This window comes from Euprymna scolopes, chromosome 30, assembly GCF_053919585.1.
Source record: "Euprymna scolopes isolate OS-2025 chromosome 30, ASM5391958v1, whole genome shotgun sequence".
In the NCBI taxonomy this organism is placed as follows: Eukaryota; Metazoa; Mollusca; class Cephalopoda; order Sepiida; family Sepiolidae; genus Euprymna; species Euprymna scolopes.
Window position 1 is genome coordinate 17,531,233 of NC_136511.1, and position 17,612 is coordinate 17,548,844.

At 35.0% G+C, this 17,612-nt stretch overlaps 1 protein-coding gene across 1 annotated transcript in view; it reads left to right on the top strand.

Moving 5' to 3' along the window:
• The window catches only part of LOC145254679 (uncharacterized), a 156,998-nt gene extending 144,638 nt beyond the window's left edge, over positions 1-12,360 (top strand). Inside the window, exon 4 of the mRNA XM_080113324.1 lies at positions 11,350-12,360. Coding sequence (XP_079969450.1) covers positions 11,350-11,666 — 317 coding nt within the window. The 3' untranslated portion in view covers positions 11,667-12,360. The remainder of the gene's footprint in view (positions 1-11,349) is intronic.
• Positions 12,361-17,612: the final 5,252 nt, after the last annotated feature.

A 17,612-nucleotide genomic window follows, 5' to 3' on the forward strand; every position in this document is an offset into this window, starting at 1 on the left:
AGTTTTTCGTACATATTTTTATCGATATCATTTTTTTTTTTTTTTTTGTCATTCACCCCCATTTAAGTAGAAAAATAAAATCTCCAAAAATTTTCGTGTTGTTCTAAGAAAATGGATGAAAAAAAAAAATCTATACTTTTTATTGTCCATTTGTGGTTTTCCAGTTTTTTCTAATTTTTCCCCCTTTCTCTCTTTATGATAAAATTTCTTCCTGCGGTAATTTGCATCTTAAAATCCGTTATTTTATCAGGTACACCCCCCTCCCCGCGTCCATCAAGCCTCTGAGCCATTTGCTTTTATTTATTTAAAAAGTCTTCTGCTTTAAAAGACCCCCCCCCCCCCGCTTCGTCTCCCATTCCACTGCTATGATTTTTTTTTTTTATTATTTAAATCTCATAACCTGATTTCATCAAAGATGATCTCAGCTGTGGCGCTCGTGTGTGAAAGAAAGATGGAGGCGAGAGGCGAGGTGGGGGCCGATGCACTAAGCAGCTTCTGTGCCAGGGACAAAAATGCGAGATGGAACAATTTGCTGTGTCCTTGAAAACTGCACGGAAAAGAATTCGGCTGAGTTTTCAGCGTTCTAGAATCCTTGCGGCATTTTACGACCGCTGATGCTGCAGAGTCTGTCAGAGAATACGGAATCTTTTCTTAAACAGTCTTTCGTGCATTTTGGGAATAAATAATGTAGTACTTCTGCAGTTTACGAACCGTGTTATTTTTTAGGATTTTCAAGTTAAATTCAATTTTGACGGTATCTTTTGTTTATTGTTAGGGGAAAGTGCAAAACAGTCAAGAAAGCCCACCACTTCCATGTTAAGAATGGGTTTTAAATAATGTTATTATTTCAGCATGGCCCGTATTCTGCGGAAGTACCAATTAGTGATGGATCGATTCCAATATTTTTTCCGATTCCAATACAATTGCCAATTCCGTACTAAATTGCTTATTCCAAAACTATTATCGATTCCGATTCTTTATAAATCTCTAAATATTTAACTATAAAATGGATATTTTTCCCTAATTACAGTAAAAACACATCTTAGGTGTGCATATTTTTTTAAGCATAAAAATACACTTGTAAGGGATTATCTATAGATTTTAGCTTTACTGTATTTTAAAATCAATAAATATTTATTTTATTATTACTATCAGTAGTAGAAGATTTTGCTTTAAACAAAATTAAATAAAAAAAATGTAATTAAAGGAATCGTTTTTGGCATTAGAAAATCTGCACAAATTTTTCCGATTCCAATACCCCCAAAAGTTCTGATTTTTCCGATTTCGATTAATTGTCCGAACACTAGCGGCAATAATTTTTATTTAAATTTTTGGATTGTGTTATAATATTACAATAATATGATCACATTATGGTGCATTTTATCAAACTTGGGAATTTTTCTGTAAAAAATTTTGACTGGAACCCTTTATTTCTACTACGAGGGTAGAATGATCTTGTTCTGTCAGCCATGACTGAGCAGAAGTCCTAAGTAATTGGCAATTGTATTTTAAGTGTTATTCTGCATTAAGGATTAAACCTTCAACCTCCATAACAGTGTAACTTACAACTGAATTTTACCAAGTACTTTATCCTCTACGCCATGGGTCCTTGCTGTCCACAAAATACAATTGCAAACTACTTAGGACTTCTACCCATTCATGGCTGATTGAACAAGAACATGCTACCCTGATGGATTAAATAAAGATTTCCATTTGAAATTTTTTAGTTTTCTCTCACTGGAAGAACTTAGATACCAGCGTCGGAAAGTGAGACTCAAAAGTCAGCACCCCCAGAGGTGGATCGATACTCTGACCTGCAAAAAGTGCCTCGGCAGCCCCGGCGGCATTCCGCAGTGAGGGCGCCTCAGGCGATTAGCAATAAACGACCCCCTTTTCAAAGAGAGAAAGCAAAGTCTGGGAAGGTGGACCTCCTAGGACTGCACAGAACTAAACTCCCACCATAAAATCAACAGGGACCGGATCATTACAGGAATGGTCCAATCTCTGTTGATTTTGGCAGGCCAGGATAAAAATCGTTAACCTAGGACACCATTTGAAATTCCGTGCAGATTCCGAAGTTCGACAGAAAGATTCCTGAGTTTGACAAGATACACCTGAGGAAGGTCACAGATTACATCGACCGAAACATTGTGAAAATAATATTCAAGATGATAACAATAGTTTGAAGAATCTAAATAATACAAATTCTTGGCCTAACATTCACGGGTGACATGAATTGGAACAAATGCATAGAAAACTCGCATTTGTCAATATCCTATATTTCCACAAAGCCACCATTCGCCCATGCATGGAGTATTGTTGTTACATCTGGGCTGATGCACCAACCACAAGCCTCTCTAAAACAGGGTCTGTAAAAGAGGCTACTCTAGTCGGTCCCACACTATCTATCAAGCTTCAAGTTCTGGCCCATCACTGCAGTGTTGCCTCCATATGATTGTTTAACGAGTACTTGAGAAACCTGCTGCTCTGGTACCAACTCAACATACAAGGTGCCTTCAATAAGTTTCTAGACTTTTTTTTCGTATGAGCACTTTTATTGATAGTACACACAGGAAACTCTAGTCCCCTTCGAAGTAATCTCCTCCGGCTGCAATGCGCTTGCGGTTCTAACAACTTCTCGAAGGTCCCATAGAAGTCCTCTTGTGTGAGCATGTCAATGACCCTTATCACAGCCTCTTTCATCTCCCCAATTGTCTCATAAAGACAGCCTGTAAGGTTTTCCTTGAGCTTAAGGAATAACCAAAAGTCAAAGGGAGCAAGGTCTGGACAATAGGGAGGGGGAGGAACTGTCTTGATGTTCATGACAATGTCTTTCCTTCTGATCTCCTTTGAGCACCCTTGGAACAAACTTTGCGTAAATCTTTCGCATCTTCAATTCCTTGTGAATAATTGTGTGCACAGTTCCCACACTGACATCAAACTGCACTTACTGTCTCTATAGACACACGACAGTCCTTATCCATGAAATTCTTTATTTGGTCAATCAACTCTGGTGTTCTGGCTTTCTTACTCCTCCCACACCTCTCATCATCCCTCACAGACTCCCTGCCTTCCTTGAATCTCTTATGCCACTCAAAAACTGATGCTCGATTCATGCAAGATGGTCCAAAAGCAGTCTGAAGCATTCCACACGTTTCTGTGGCATTTTTTTTTTTTTTCGAAGCTTAAAACAGAATTTTATTGCATATCATTCTTCTAAAGTGTCCTCACGTCCAGATTGCATTTTTTTTAAAATTCATCAGCTGTGACAATCAGACTTTAGTATGGTGTATTCCAATTCTTGTTGTAGCTGTTCATTTGGACGTGAAATCATAAAAATTGGTCAGTCATCTCATAGAATGTAAAGTAATAACATACTGAATTTTCAAGAGTCTACAACAATTTTTAAATGCCTGTACAGAAAAGAATCTGGAAACTTATTTAAGGCAACTCGTAGTTGGTTAGGAATTGGCCCATAACAATGTTTATCATATTTGGGGGAAGTTTAATTGTTCTTTTTTGCTTGGGAGTCACCACTTATCAAGGCTCGAAGACCACTCGAGGATAAGGGTTAATGAATGTAAGGTGGTATAGTAATCATTAATGGTGTAAATTGGGTAGAATTTGATTATTTTGGGGGACAACTCAACAAGAATTTGTTTACATTGGATTTGAAAGCTACCATGTTGTATTTAACCAGAAAGCAGACCAGTGGAAAATTGTTCCACAGACAAACAGTTCTGAGAAAGAAACTTTGTTTATGGAATCTGCGTTTAGATTTAAGTACAGATAGAGAGTGGGGGAAATTGTATATATATATATGTTATGGAGTGTCTTTTTTTGTTTTTATTTTTTGTTTGTTTTTTTTTTTTTTTTACTTACATTCATCCCTAACGAGACATATCACCACTTGGACGTAAGGGGCTACTACTTGGGGCCATGCTTAGGGAAGTTGAAAAAGATGTTGGTTTACATTACATTAAACTTCTGCATATCAGTACAGTCAGGAAACTAGGTAGAATTCCAGAGTCTAGCTCTTCGAAGGAAGAAGCTGTTAGAGTTGAAAATTTTACTGGCATTTAGGGACCTCAACAGTCAAGTGATGTGATTTTGTTGCTAAGCAGGCTTGTTGGGGATATGTATGTTGAAGGGGTACAAATGCAACAAGTGCATCAGAGCACATTCTGTTAAAATACTTGTAAAATAGGCACAGAGTTGCAACATTGCACAGAGGTGCAACATTGCAGTAATGTGATAGGAGTTCGAGCTTAATTGACAAAGTGGGACCTATTAGATTCAGGAGTGAGAGGCTAGTGGTAGATGCATCAGCCCAGATGTGGCAACAATACTCCATGCATTGGCGAATGGTGGCCTTGTAGAGGTACAGGATACTCTCAGGTGTGAGTAGTCTTCTAGCTCGATATAGGAAGCCTACCTTCTTTGCAGCAGCCTTTGCAATGTCCTCAATGTATTTGTTTTAGCTCATATTGCCTGTGAATGTTAAGCTAGCTGAGGAGTTTGAAGGAAGAATTCTCAGGTAGTGTTATTTGTCATGGATATTGTTGGTTGGAGAGGCTTCTTGTAATTATTAAAAGAGAGCAGCTTAGTCTTTCTAGCATTAAATGTTACCAAACATTTATGACCTCATTCCACTACGGTCTGGAGGTCATTTTGTACAACAGGTGCAGGTGTGTAACATTGCGGTGATGGGACAGAAGTTGGAGCTTAGTTGACAAAGTGGGACCTATTAGATTGGAGAGTTTTTTTTTTAACCTTATCCAATGTTCAATTAGTTGTATATTCTATCAGGTGTCGTTGTGGTTGTACATTTCTTCTCCTTTCTTATTATCCTCTTCCTTCTCTACCTCCTCCATCTTCTCCTTCTTCTTTATTTCCTTCTCTCCCTCCTTCCTCCATTACCATTAAATGCATTAAAATTTGTTGCAAAAAGGTTTTTCCCAGTTGTTGCAGATTCACACTCAATCATTTCGAATATTTCGAAATGTTTCCCTGCAAAAAAAAAAAAATTAAATAAATAAAAATTGATGTCAACAACAAATAATGCATACTTTTCTTTTTTATTTCAAGTCTCAGTTATTTTTAGTGGCCAAATTGTTAAAATAGCATCTTACAAAACATGTCTGTCAAGTCAGAGCTGAGGAGTCCGAGGAGTTTTGGCTTTTTAGGAGTCCGAGGAGTTTTGTCTTTTTAGGGGTCTAAGGAGTTTTGTCTTTTTAGGGGTCTGAGGAGTTTTGTCTTTTTAGGGGTCTGAGGAGTTTTGTCTTTTTAGGGGTCCGAGGAGTTTTGTCTTTTTAGGGGTCCGAGGAGTTTTGTCTTTTTAGGAGTCTGAGGAGTTTTGTCTTTTTAGGGGTCCGAGGAGTTTTGTCTTTTTACGGGTCCGAGGAGTTTTGTCTTTTTAGGGGTCCGAGGAGTTTTGTCTTTTTACGGGTCCGAGGAGTTTTGTCTTTTTACGGGTTCCGAAGAGTTTTGTCTTTTTAGGGGTCTGACCAGTTGTTTTAGGGGTCTGAGCAGTTTTGTCGTTTCAGGAGACCAAGGTTTTTCATCGTTTTAGGGGGCTGAGCAGTTTCGTCATTTTTTTTTTTTTTTTTTTTTTTTTTTTTTGAGGTCTGAGGAGTTTCATCATTTTATGGATATTTGCTTAACTAACCTATATTTAAATTTTTTTTTTTTTTTTTTTTTTATGATAGAAAATATTGTTCCATCCCCCACAATGAATGTTTTAAAATAAAATCTGAAAAAGAATTTAATAGAAAAAATAAAAATCAGAGACTATACATACCCCATAATCCTATACAGCGAGAGTATCTAGCATAGGGTAAGCCCAGAATTATTTGACAAATTGTATAGCCATCGACGTAACCCTCTCCTACAAAAGCAAAAACAAAAAACAACAACATTTGGGGTTCATCCCTAAAACAAAAGATGTACTTTATCACAATTATTTTGTAAAAAGAAAATGTCGGAAATGTATATTTTTCACTGAAATAAAATCGCTTTACAAACTGGAGTCTCAAATCTAATGCATACATCCAAACAGCTTAACATGCAGGAGTGCCTCAGGGATTGATCCTCGCACCATTATTATTCCTAATATTCATTAACAATTACAAGAAGCCTCTCCAACCACCGATATCCATGGCAAAAGATCATCGTACCTTAGAATTCTTCTTTCAAGCTTCTCGGCTTAACATTCACAGGCAATATGAATTGGAACAAATACATCCCTCTGCCTGTTCTACGAGTATTTTAATGGTGAATGCTCTGACGAACTGCAGACACTTGTGCCCCCACGACGTAGACACCCTCGACAAACCCGACAGGCAGCTAAATCCCATCCCCACACAGTAGAGATCCCTAGATGTAAAAGATCTTTCTACTCCAGTAGTTTCTTCCCCAGAACCGCTAGACTCTGGAATTCCATTCCAAGTTCCTGCTTCTCTAACTGTACTGACATGCAGAAGTTCAAGTGTAACGTGAACCGACATCTTGCTGCCCAAATCCCAAAATAGTGCCCCAGTAGTTGCTGTCCCTGATAGTAGCCCCCTACACCAAAGTGGCAATGCGCCTTGTTGTTTGGGGTGAAAATTTAATTAAAAAAATAAAAAATATTGAGGACATTGCAAAGGCTGTTGCAAAGAAGTTGGGTTTCCTCTATCATGCCAGAAGAATACTCACACCTGAAGGTCCTGGATATGACCTTAAACTATATCCAGTGTTGAGGCCCCAACTTGCGGGCTTTGGGAAGTGTGGAGCCACCCTTTAATTGCCATTGCTCCCAGGTTCACTCTGACCCGGAGTGGTAGTACCTGTTAAGGTCCCAACTATGGGTTAAATAGAAACCGATTTGAAAAAAACAAATATATTCTATTAAAAAAATTGTTCTTCAAAATCACTGGATTCAACATTAAATAACCTGAAAAGGGTTGATATGCTGTAAAACAAAAACAACCAACCAACACGCCTGAAAGTGTCCTGTACCTTTGTACTTTTACAAAGCCACCATTCGCATACCATGCATGGAGTGTTGTTGCTACATCTGGGCTGGTGCATCTACCACTAGTCTCTCCCTCTAAGATAAAGTCCAAAAAATAGTTTCCAATCTAATAGATCCCACATTGTCAACTAAGCTCCAACTCCTGGCCCATCACCACAATGTTGCATCCCTGTGCCTGTTTTGCAAATATTTTAATGGAATGTGCTCTGATGAACTCATTGCACTTGTGCCCCCTTCGATGCACATACTCCCGACCAACCCGATAAGCAACAAAACCCCACCCCTTCACTGTTGAGGTTCCTAAATGCCAGAAAGCCTTGTACTCTAATAGTTTCTTCCCTTGGAATGCTAGACTTTGGAATTCCCTCCTCGTTTCCTGCTTCTCTTACTGTACTAACCTGCATAAATTTAAATGTACTGTGAACAGATATCTAGTTGCTCAACTCCCCACATTCTCCTGTTGGGCATGATCCTAAATAGTAATCGCTTGCATTCCAATTGTAAATTTGCGTTGTTTGGAGTGAAACTGGGTAAAGCAACAACAAAAAAAAATGGTGGTCGTTTAATGATGATTCAAAGGTTGATGTGTTTTTTTTGGGTTTTTTTTTTACCATATTTTATCATGTGACATTTTTTTTGCTCTCCTCCCATATACAGCACCTGGTATTCACAAATGGTTACCCATTTGGATTTGACCAGGCTTAAAATTGCTTAACTTTGGTAATCTAACATGAACAGGTTTGAGAGAAGGGAGGGTGAGTAAGAGTTGGGTATGACTAATCGAAAACTACGTATTCGATCAGGTATTTGTGATGAAGAAGAGGTTGGGAAGGGGAGCACTGAAGAAGTCGAAGCAACAGAAACGTCTTGTGATAAGGATTGGAAATAGGTCAATCGAGGTCATGAAATCTTTAGCATTCTAACCAAATGACACTTTCTCCTCCCTCTCTCTCTCTCTTTCTTCCTTTTCTTTTCTCTTCCCCTGCTCTTCTTTTTTCCCTCCGCCTCTTCCTCCCATATTTCCCTCCTCTAGCTCTCTTCTATCTCTATCGCTTTTTCCCCTCCATTTCTCTTTCCCTCCCACTTTCTTTTTCTCTTTATCTCTTTTCCCTCAGTCTCTTCACTACTTTCTCTCTTTTTCCCTCTTCTACCTCTTCCTCCATTCTTTGCTCCCCCCCTCTCATTCCCTCCTTTCTCTATCTCCTTTCCTCCCCTTCCTCTCCAAAGAATCCCCTCGCCCATCACTGACTATGACATTCTATTATGAGACTTTTTTGCTTTTCCTTGCCAGCTTTTCCATCTACTTATCCTTAATTCGACTTCAGGCTTTAAGCTCCCTTATTCTCCTCCTCCTCTCTTTCTTTCGGTTCCCCCCCCCTCTCTCTCTCTCTCCTTTTCTGTACTGTCCTCTTCCTTTCCCTCTACTCCTCTCCCTTCCCCTCTACTCTCCTCTCCCTTCCCCTCCACTCTCCTCTCTTCCCTTCCCCTCTACTCTCCTCTCTTCCCTTCCCTCCTCTCTTCCCTCTTCTCTTCCCTCTCCTTTTCTCTTCCCTTCCCTCTCCTTTTCTCTACTCTTCCCTTCCCTTTCTTGTTCTGCATTCTCCCCCCCCCCTCTTGCTGCTGGAACGACCAAGTTACTTCTTTCTCTACTTTTCTCCTCTCTCCTTCTCCACCAATCAAAACAAATGAACCGGTATTTCACATTATATCATTATTCTGATATACTAGTCACACACACACACGCACGCACACACACACACACACACACACACACACACACACACACACACACACACACACACACACACACACACGTTAAAAATGACCAGAAGTTATGACACGGAAAAAGTATTTTGTGTCAAATTAATGGTTGAATATGGTTAAATTTATGATCATTTTTTAAAAATTAAATCCTAATCCCTAAATATGCATCAAACAGATACCATAATACTTGGTTCTCTGTACCTTGTAAAGGTCCATAAAAACTTTTTAACGAGATTGATCCAGTAGTTTCCGAAACAAAGATGGCAATCAGACAAACAGAAATATAACCGACTGCGTAGAGATTGTTAATGTGGAAATTAGGTAGAATTTGATTGTTTATGGGGACGGCTCAACAGGAATTGGTTTACATTAGACTTGAAAACAATCATGTTGTAATCAACTGGAAAGTGGATTCACAGTACAGAGTTCCACAGGCAGACAATTCTAGAAAAGAAACTTTGTTCATGGAATTCGGGTTTAGATTTAAGCAAAGATAGAGAGTGGAAGAAATTGTTGACAGTGTTTGTACCAACGTGTGATACGCATATGAACTGATTAAAAATTAAAAATAAAGATGAATGTACAAAATGTATAGCGATTTTTTTTTTGACCCATTTTTCACCCCAAAAAAACTATTTTAACCGTCAAAGATCCCAAAAAGAACAGTCTGTAAAAAATCCAATCATGTGAGGCCCCTAGCACTGCTCTGTGACTTTTAGTTTCAGAGGAGATAGAGTTTGAAAATATGGAGACAGACAGACAGGCATATAGCCGTTTATATATTAGACTAGCGAGGGGTACCCGGCGTTGCCCGGGTGTTTTTCGGGGTATGTGAAAAAACCCCGAAAATGTGAAAAAAAAACAGGTGCCCGTGAAAAAAAAATGAAGCCTTCACGATGCACAGTTGGAAAATAGTAAAGTGTTAAAAAAAACAGGTGCGCGTTTTTGATTGACGTGACGGTGATAGGTATTCAGCAGTTAGCATTTTGTGCGGGACAGTTTTGAATGAAGTGAATAAATCGGTTTGTTTGTTTTTAAAAACCTGCTCCCTGTTTATTATGAGGAGCGAAATGAAAGCTACAGTCTGATATGACGAAGTCGACATTGAACAAACGTTACTTAGCTCTCTTGAGTCAACTAGCTTTTGGCCTGTGATTAGAGTTGAGTTTTGCTTTTTTTTATACCGAAAACCGAATGTAACGCGTGCCGATGCGGGAAATAATTAACGTTTGAAAGTCAATAAAATTAAATAGACAGGCGAGCTCCGTGGGTAACTCTGAGATATTACAATTTATAGATGATATAAAAAGTTTTAAGAAGTTGTGAACCGAGCAAGCGCTTCTCTGAAAGAAGCCTTTTGTGGACATCGAGGAAAAGCGTACATACATACATACATACATACATACATACATACATTTTTGCTTTTATATATATAGATAAATGATTAATATTTTGCACATGAATTGTGTTTTGCATAGTCTGATGGAGGATTTATATCGTAATATTTCAGAAAAAATTTCCTTCGTCAGACATATACATATTATGATTAATGTAAATGTGAGCAATTTTGCAGAAATTGTAAATTTTGTTTTAAACAATCTATTATAATGCGAACTTGATGATATAACGTATGTGTAAATACTTAATATTTTATTTTCATGTATTTATAATTAATTCTCATTCATTTAAGGTTTTAATTATATATTTTTTTTTGATTGTGAAATTACAAGTTTTATTCCAAAAGTAAGGCCTCCTACTTTAACTCAAAAAATAAAACGTTTAAGAGCTATAAAGACTAGAGTGGTACCATTAAAACAATCGTGCTCCAAAATTTATCTTTCTACATAGTTACCATCATTCACAATGCACTTGTGTCAGCTTCTATTGATGCTTCGGTTGTAAAAGTTTGGAGCGTGCTTTGTCACTCACATTTCTGTCACCATTCTGAAATCGACAAACCCATCTCCTAACTGTGCTGACATCAACTGCATCGACTTTATAAATATTCAACAGATATCAGTGAATGTTAATCAGTTCAGTTTTTTAATTTAATTGTCTTTTTTTATCCATTGATATTTAAAAAAAAAAAAATTTTTATTTATTGATATTTTTTAAAATTTAATTTTATTTATTTATATTTTTATTTATCATTGGCATTGTTTTTAATTTTATTTATGTATTTATTTTTTTATCCATTGATATTTTTTTAGTTTTATTTATTTCTTTATTTATTAATATTTTTAATTAATTTTATTTATTTATTTTTTATTTATTAATTTAATTTTATTTTATTTATTTATCATTGATATTTTAAATTAATTTTATTTATTTATTAATATTTTTAATTAATTTTATTTATTTTTTATTTATTAATTTAATTTTATTTTATTTATTTATCCTTAATATTTTTAATTTAATTTTATTTTATTTATTTATCATTGATATTTTTAAATTAATTTTATTTATTTATTTATTTTTTTATTTATTGATATTTTTTTAATTTAATTTAATTTATTATTTGTTTAATCCATCATTGATATTTTTTTAAATTTTACTTTATTTATTTTTAGGTCTTTTCAGTTTTTCGTCACAGCCAGAATCGCACCAACGATGCATGATCAAAGACTTTATGGAACAGGCGATGCAGAACTCTGAAGACGGAAAGTTCCTGTACTTCCTGCAGGCCCCAGGCCCCGGAATGCCACCGGTTCCCATCCGCCTGCTTCATCCCGTCTCTCGTTTTTATGCCGTCAACTCTCTTATGCACCTGTGCCGATTCTCGATTCTCGGCTTTGTTAGGCGAGACCTTATCGATGACCTCCCTATCCCGGAAAGTCTCAAGGTTTACTTGAAGGAGAGTCAATATTTTGTTGAATCTGTACAGTGAGGACCGGGGTGGGAAGAGTGAGTAAGACCGCTGGAGGTGAGAGGGTGGATTGAAGAAGGGTCAGACAACCCAACCCCACAAGCTCTCACAACACTTCCCCCTTCTAGATATTTTATACAGTGAGAAGGACCCATAAAAGGGGGGACTAAGGATTATCTTTCTTTTCTTTTTTGTACACTGAGGGCAGAGGGTGAATCATCCCCCCTCACCACTAGTGTGAGGCTGATCGATCAGACTCCACTCCTTTCCTCCCCGGCTTATCAGTGAGACTTTGGTCATGCTCCATTTCCTTTACCTTTTTTTTTTTTCTGATACTCCCACTCCCAATCCCACATTCGTCGATCCTCTACTTCCACATCCCTTTCCTCTATCAATTTTCTTCTTGTTGATTCCTATAAAAATTTCTGCAACCTTTTTTTTTTTTTTTATATATCTTGAAAAAAAAATTTTTTTTTATATATCTTGAAAAAAAAAAACAAAGAAAATGAAGTCTTGTTATTGTTGTTTTGTTTATTGAAAAAAAAAAAAAACATTTTAAAAAATCAAACAAAAAAAAACTGGAAAAAAAAATATATATATATTCTTTCCAACCATTTTTTTTTTTTTTTTGTTAACTTTTGTTATACCAAAGAAAGAAGAACAAATTCCTTGAACAAAAAAAAAAAAAAAAACTAAATAAAAGTTCCACAATTTTTTTTTTTTTTTTTTTTCAAATTCCTTCTTTTTTTTTTTTTTTTGCTACCTGAAAATAGAAAAGAAGGGGGGGGGGCTTAATCTCTCTCTCTGGACACTTGAAATTTCATCAACACAGGTGGAAGTTGTCCCCAAAACAACCAGGAAAAAATTGTATTATCTCTTTATATATATATATATATATATATATATATATATATATATATATATATATATATAAACTATAAAATTTGACTATAAAATTTTTATGTGACAAAAGTTTTATTCATTCCATATGACGCATTTACATAACTTCATCGGATATGAAAAAGTCAAAAGAAAAAAAAAACGATGTTTTCACATCGGAGATCGCATAATATATGAATAAGGAAAGGTAATAGACAGAGGAGAACGAGAAACAATAAAGAAAGGGGGGGCAAGCTTTTTCGATTTCCATTCTGAACTATTTTTCTTTATCCATTTTTAATGCAATCGCCGATGCAAAAGTCTAGTGATAACTGTGGTCAACTCGTTGATTGTATGCCTCAACAATTCAAGTATAAGTCCTAGTACTGAGAAATAAAATGAGAAACGGAGATAGTTTAAATATGATTGGATGCCCACCCTGACCCATTTGGATCTTCCTTCCCTCCTCTTTGCATGACATTGCTCTGATGTGAAAATGGATTTGTTTTTTCTATTGACGTTTGCATTTTTTAAGAAACATGATAATATATCAAAACGTATTAATTTATTTTTATTTCGGACTATTATTCTCATCTTTATTAGTTGTTGTTTTTCATCTTTTATTGTTTTTTTTTATTCACAACGTTTCGGCCAACTATTCCTCTGGCCTTCGTCAGGTGGTAACCGCGACGGATAGGAACTTCGAATCTCCTAACTGCATTCTCAGCAATCACTGCCATCCGTAGTTGTTGTCGTCTCACCTTCGGGGCCCGTGGCGCAGTTGATAGAGACGTTGAATCTCTACAGTTCCAGATGAACATTGTCTGAAGATAGCAGTTTCAATCCCACCCAAAGCGTGCCAGAGGTTTACTTGGCCAAAATATGGTGAGACGACAACAACTACGGATGGCAGTGATGGCTGAGAATGCAGTTAGGAGATTCGAAGTTCCTATCCGTCGCGGTTACCACCTGACGAAGGCCAGAGGAATAGTTGGCCGAAACGTTGTGAATAAACAAAACCAATAAAAGATGAAAAACAACTAATAAAGATGAGAATAATAGTCCGAAATAAAAATAAATTAATATATATAATGCTCATCTCAAAAATGAATTCCAATTAAGGAATAATATATATATCAAAACGTCATATGAAACTTCTACACATACTCATACAGTGTGTATGTGTGTATATATATATATACACACACACACACACTATACTGTGTGTGTGTATATATATATATACACACACACACACACACACACACTATACTGTGTGTGTATATATATATATATTATTTTTATTATTATTTCATGTATTCATATAAAATGTTATAAGGAGATATATTTTCTGTATAAATTGTCAGTATTTACTTCAACAGTGCTCATTATGTGAGTAGAGCTAGCTATATATATATATATATATATATATATGGCAATTAAGCTACAGAGAATTTTCTGCATTTCATCCTTGAATTTATCAGGCTAATCATTAGAATGCATAAAAAAAAAAAATAAATAAAAAAAAAATAAATTAATAAAAAAAAAATAAATTAATAAAAAAAAAATAAATTAATAAAAAAAAAAAAAATTAATAAAAAAAAAAATAAATTAATAAAAAAAAAATAAACTAATAAAAAAAAAATAAATTAATAAAAAAAAATAAATTAATAAAAAAAAAAATAAATTAATAAAAAAAAAATAAACTAATAAAAAAAAATAAATTAATAAAAAAAAAATAAACTAATAAAAAAAAATAAATTAATAAAAAAAAATAAATTAATAAAAAAAAAAATAAATTAATAAAAAAAAAATAAATTAATAAAAAAAAATAAACTAATAAAAAAAAATAAATTAATAAAATAAAAATAAACTAATAAAAAAAAATTAATTAATAAAAAAAAAATAAATTAATAAAAAAAAAATAAACTAATATAACACATAAAAAGTAAGAAAGTGGATCAAAGCACATCACAGTTAAAACAAGGTCATTTTTTTTATACACAAAGAAAGATGGCTCACCCTCTCTGAAAAATAAACAAAGAAAGAGGTGAAATACAGATCAACCAAACTGTTTAAAGCTTGACCATTGGCTGGTGAAAACAGAAGCAGAAATAACAAAGAATCTGACTAGTTAATGGACAAACTTAATACCACGTGTATACTATGTATATTGTGGGGGTTATAAAAAATGCAGTAACATCAATTCTATGAATTAGCCTGACGAGTTCTCACAAGGATAAAATGCAGAAAATTCTGTGTAGTCTGCCATAGAGTATCCATATACTGTTCGATGGAGAGGTACATCTGAGTACTTATTGCATTTTGTCTTTATTTTAACTGAAACAACTGAATGATCGGAAGATCCTACTGGGGACAAAACGGGATGAGTACAGTTCTCGGCATGTTGAAGGGAAAAGGTCTAAGAGACTTGCATACTGTCTGTCAGTGTCGGGCACATGGGTAGGTTTGTGAAAAATTTGTATTAGATCATGTACAATAACAAAATCATGATAGAACCTCCCCTCATCATTGTTTGAGTGAGCTAGCCATTCAATATTGTGAACATGGAAGTCTTCACAGACGCGAATGTTAACCGAGGGATGAGCAGAGAGAATGTTGTCAATTTTCTCAGAGATACTTTCAATGATGGTAATTTTGCTGTTGTGGTTGTTGTGGGAGCGATAGAGGATAAATATCAACATGGTTAAAACAACGTCACCTTTTAATACACAAAGAAAGATGGCTCATCCTCTCCAAAAATGAACAAGGAAAGGTTATATGGAAGTCAGCCAATCTTTGATAAAAGCCCGGCTATTGACTGGTGAAAACAGTGACAGGTATAACAAAGAATCTGATTGGTTAGCAAGCAAACTGAATACCATGTTTAAATATAAAAACATGTGGCAATATCAATTCCATGCATTAGGCTGACAAGTCCTTACAAGGATGAAATGCAGAAAATTCTGTGTATCTTAATTGCCATATACATTTTTATAACTTATATATATATATATATATATATATATATATATATATATATATATATATATTATTATTATTATTATTATTTCATGTATTCACATAAAATGATGTTAGAAAGATTATATATATATGAAGCTATTTCAAGGAAATATATATACATAAAAGGGAATTTTTTTTCTGTGTGTCTGAGTTTGTTCTCTATGGACATCGAAACAGCTGGGCTGTTTTTGTCTTTTTAAATTTAACACAACGGTACTTGATGTTTCTGGGCGTGTTCTTAGATAGATTTTATATTGGAATGACTTCCATAGGTATCAAAAATCCCATTAAAGAAAGGAGTTTGATTTTGACCAACGTTAACATATTATACAGCCTAACATCACGATTACATTCAAAACGTTTTATCACCAAACAAGCAGAAAGGCCCTACATATAAAATCAACAGTAGGTTTTTTTTTTATGACAGGAGTGGGTTCAAAATGAATGTTTCTTTTTATAGCACAATTGAAGCATGATATTTGAATTTTCCATTTTAAACTTAAATTCCGGCCATTATGTATAAAATTAATTTATAAAATCAACAGTAGGTTCTTTACAGTGCACCGAAGACTACAATGTATTGTGGATTAAGTCACTGTGTGGGGAAGCATGTAAGCTTCGTCCTGCTGCACTGTGATGGGTCCCCAACTAGAGCAGGCAGGCAATCAATCGATTTAATAAAAAAAAAATGGGTGATTTGACCGATTTTGATGACAATAAAAGTATTGAAAGTGGAACATTCGTTGATCCTCATTAGATCCTGGGCAACGTTGGGTCTCCCTGCAAACGCGCGTGCGCACACACACACACACACACACACATATATATATATATATATATATATATATATATATTTAGGGGCGTTCAAAGAATAAGATTGATTCTTTAAAAGGAGACTTATCGAGATAATGCAAAGCTCAACAAATTGCTTTTGAGTTTATATAGAATACGAACAAAATAAGAAAAGAATAATATAAAAATGTACTAATGCATATAGATTTAATCGTTTAATAAAGATGGATGTTACATCAATTAGGGTTGTAGAATAGGTAAAAACGTTTTAGACCATGATATTTCAAAGCCTAATGCTTCTCATCAGAAGAGGAGAGAGGATGCTAGGTAACATAATAGGGATGCGACGTTTAGCGATAGCTAAATTAGGATCGAAATAATTGTGCATTGAGATAGATAGATATGGAGGAACTTAAAAGAATAAGATCGATTCTTTAAGAGGAGACATATCAGGATAATGCAAAGCTCAACAAATTGCTTTGGAGCTTATAAAGAATATCAATAAAATAAAACAACAAAATAAAAATATATTTTAATGTATATAGATTTATTCGTTTATTCAATAAGGATACATCTATATGCACTAGTATATATTTTTATATTGTCATTTTCTTATTTTCTTTATATTATATATATATATATTAGATAAAATAAGGTGATGTAGTTTGCTTGAAGCATTGTGTATACTATATATAGAGAGGGGTTATAAGAGGCTGTTATAATGCTAGATAGACGGAGTAATGTTGCCACATCTGAGCAGGAACTGCTAGAAGCAGCTTATCCTGCCATGACAGAGTTCAAAAATAAACTCTGTAGCCTAATGGTGGATGCCCTTTTCTCTTCCCTGCAACCTCTTTCCCACAGAAGGATGTTGTGAGCCTGTCTCTGATTTATCGTTATTTTTATGGCAAATGCTCGTCTGAGCTCCAATCTATGGTCCCACTCCCTTGCCAGACTTTCACAAAAAACTCGTCTAGCTGAAAACACTATCAATAATTTCCGTCACTCTTTATCTGTGCCTAAACCTAAACGTAGAGTCCATAAACAAAGCTTCTTTCTTAGAACTGCATGGTTGTAGAACTCTGTCCCATATTCCTACTTTCCAACTGAGTATAATATGATCGTCTTCAAGTCCAATGTAAACAAGTTCTTAATGAGCCATTCCCTTAAGTAATTCAATTTGCTAAATTTCCATTCGATACTAGGATATTTTCCCATTGACTACTGTACAGTCATTAACCCTTATCCTCGAGTGGCCTCCAGGCTTTGATA